We start from the raw sequence: 2,966 nt of genomic DNA on the forward strand, positions 1-2,966 counted from the left end.
TCTTTCTTTCTCTAGTTGTCATAGTTATTTTCCACGAGAAAACTTGTACCTGGAATCTCGGGCCACAAATTTCAAATTTGGTAGCTTACAAGTTTAAATCCATGTGCAGGTACCACTGTAAGTAACCCAGTCCTTCTTTTTTTTTTTTTTTTTTCCAGAGGCATTTGTTACCCCTCTATCTACAGGATCAAGCATAGAAGCACAGAGCACGGGGCCAGCCACAGAACCCCACACGGAGCCCGGCACAGGGCCCCGCACGGCGCCAGCCACAGAGCCCAGCACGGTGCCCCACACGGAGCCCAGTACAGTGTCAACCACAGAGCCAAGCTCTAAGTCAAGTGTGGAACCAAGCACTGAGCCCAACCATGAAGAAAATGAGGAGCTCAGTGGAGATCCCTGCATTGAAGAAAGTGAGGAGACCAGTGGAGAACCCAGCCCAGATCCAATTACAGAGTCAACCAGAAACCCAAGTGTAGAACCAAGTACAGAGCCAAACACAGAACTACCCCGTAAGTGAATTCCTCCTATTTCCCCTGTGCTGCTATTCCCCACTTCCTTTCCTTTTTTACCTGTAAGTCCTCATGTCTTGCCCATGGAAGAACAATATGTACCCAGAGCACTTCTCCATTCCCCTAACCTGAATACTCGTATTGGACAGGACCATCAGATGTCAAGCAACCCCTCCACCAATTCACCAGCTAGGTATTGGCAGGAAGGCTAACCTCCCCCCATTTTCTTGTCTAAGATGAAGTCTGACTACTTCCAGCTACATGTGAGCAACAGTGAATCTCCCACTCCCAGTAGAGCTGCTTCTATAGTGGATTAAGTTGTTATAGTAGAAGGCTGGTTCAGATTATTGCATTTACAGAGATTCTTGAGCAGTGCTGTTACAGAGGACAGCACGGGTTCTGCTGAATTATCCAGAGAACCTCAGCTGGGAGGCTGGAAACATCCTCTGTGCAGAGAAAACCCTGTGCAAGAAACTGGACATTCTGTGAATTAGAGTTCACAATTTCCCCGATTTATTATTCCCTTAGGTAGGATCTGGCCCCCGCTTTTAGAGAGGCTGAGATGAGACTCATATAGTCCGTGCGCTGTTCTCATCCAGACAGGCACACCATATCTTTTTGTTTCACTGGAGCTGAATTGCCAAAGGAGGATGCTGCTGCTTTCATAATACAAGCCAGTATCTCTATAAATCCCCAACTTATGGGGGAAGGAAATATCTAGCCTGCTTGGACCAGCCCAGTCAACTCTATCTATCATCCTGCTGGGATGGAATAGTTGATTACCAGTCTTTTGCAGGAGGAGGGATCAGGTAGGATTGCATAATTCAGTTATTCTTAACCCAGGTACCATGGCAAGATCTTTTCAAGGGTACCATGGGATGATATGCAATATCAGTACTGCTAGATGTTCAAACACCGACTTGAGTCACAAGATAAACCCAGAGATTTCAGATTGGGTCAAAAACATGCTGACCTGTTATGGTCTTCCTGAGTTCTTTGTAACAGAAGAATTGCTCCATTATTTTTGTGTAGTCAAGAAACAAGTGAGAACCAAGAGCTGTCACTTCCCAAGGCGGACCATGAGTCTAATGACGGGCATCTAGGAGTCCAAAAAAGTTGAAACACAGTCTTAAGTACGTAATGCGGCCTTGTGCATCTTTGAAACCCCATAGGACTTCATAAATGCAAATACTTTCACTTGATCAAATGACATATATGAAATCTCTCTCATCTAAGAAATGGCCCCATCTCTACAGTGTTCATAGAACTGGAAACCGTGTTAAGAGGAACCAGGCTACAAACTGCAAGAGTCTCATAGTGAAGAAAGGGTACGGGCTCAATCTTTAGCTCCTGCCATTCAGTGGAATATTTTCTTATTCAACCTTTTGTTTTTACTTTTAGAATAACCTCATCAGCAGAGTATAGCCATCCCTTCCTGACAACTTCAGCTTCCTGGAAGAAAAATTCTAGACGATGGCATATCAAAGCTAAATTCAATATACTTGTAGAAGCTACAGCTCATAGAAAGTTAGCCACACCTGTTTGGGTTTCAACACAATCACTCCATCCATTCCCATGTATTTTGTTATAATTTTATTTAATTGTGAGTGGTTAGACAAATGAGGGCTGACATGTAGCATTTGTACTGCAACACTTCCCTTCCCTTGCAAGTTCATCATTCCCTGCTGGTAGTCTTGTTCTCTTTGCATAACAGCAATAAATACATACTTACATGCATAAAAACGTCATTAGGGTAGCGTGTCTTGTTATTGTCAAAACTTCCATCCAATCATCAGCTAAAACTAGTTAGGTTTTTTTCTAACTTTCCACATAAAATGACTCCATAGTACTACTTATTGTTAATCTGTGAACAAACCCATGTGCTGAGTTGGAAGGAGAGGGTGGGTGGGTGGACATAGTGTGAATACCTTCATATAAGCCCCAGCAGTGACCCTACAGCCATACTTCCTATTCTCATACTTGGTTCTGGAGAGTTCAATCTCCCTCTATTCCTGAATGTGACATTCTGATACAGGAACGTTGGCCCCGGAAACTGCAGTACAGTAACTAAAAACTACTTACAGAACAAATAGTGACACAGAAGTTTCCCACATTGATTTTCCATGGTGACCAACAATAGTATGAAATGTTGACTCATTTTTTAGCCTCTTTACCTACAACAATGCCAATTCTTGCCAAGCACAGACATGCTATGCAGAAATACCTTTGTTTTCTTGTTCTCAGACTTCCAAACCAAGTAGTGAGCAAACGTCAGAAATACTACCTCCTGAAGCGCAGGTTAAAAAAAAAAAAAAAACAGGCAGGTAGACGGAAGGGAAAACTACTCCTGAGTGAGATTTCAGATGCATTATTAAAAACAGGAAGAAGAGTAAATATGCATAAGACCCAGCCTTAACAGCATCCAATTTAACATTTTAGGTAAATCTGCAAACTCAA

At 42.8% G+C, this 2,966-nt stretch overlaps 1 protein-coding gene across 1 annotated transcript in view; it reads left to right on the forward strand.

The window, feature by feature from the left end:
* The window catches only part of LOC109291987 (testis-expressed sequence 29 protein-like), an 8,451-nt gene extending 5,508 nt beyond the window's left edge, over nt 1–2,943 (forward strand). The window contains exons 2-3 of the mRNA XM_019509240.1: nt 159–509; nt 1,911–2,943. Coding sequence (XP_019364785.1) covers nt 159–509; nt 1,911–1,915 — 356 coding nt within the window. The 3' untranslated portion in view covers nt 1,916–2,943. The remainder of the gene's footprint in view (nt 1–158; nt 510–1,910) is intronic.
* The last annotated feature ends 23 nt before the right edge of the window (nt 2,944–2,966 follow it).

Source organism: Gavialis gangeticus, unplaced genomic scaffold, assembly GCF_001723915.1.
Source record: "Gavialis gangeticus isolate Ggan-Ray unplaced genomic scaffold, GavGan_comp1, whole genome shotgun sequence".
Taxonomy (NCBI): domain Eukaryota; kingdom Metazoa; phylum Chordata; order Crocodylia; family Gavialidae; genus Gavialis; species Gavialis gangeticus.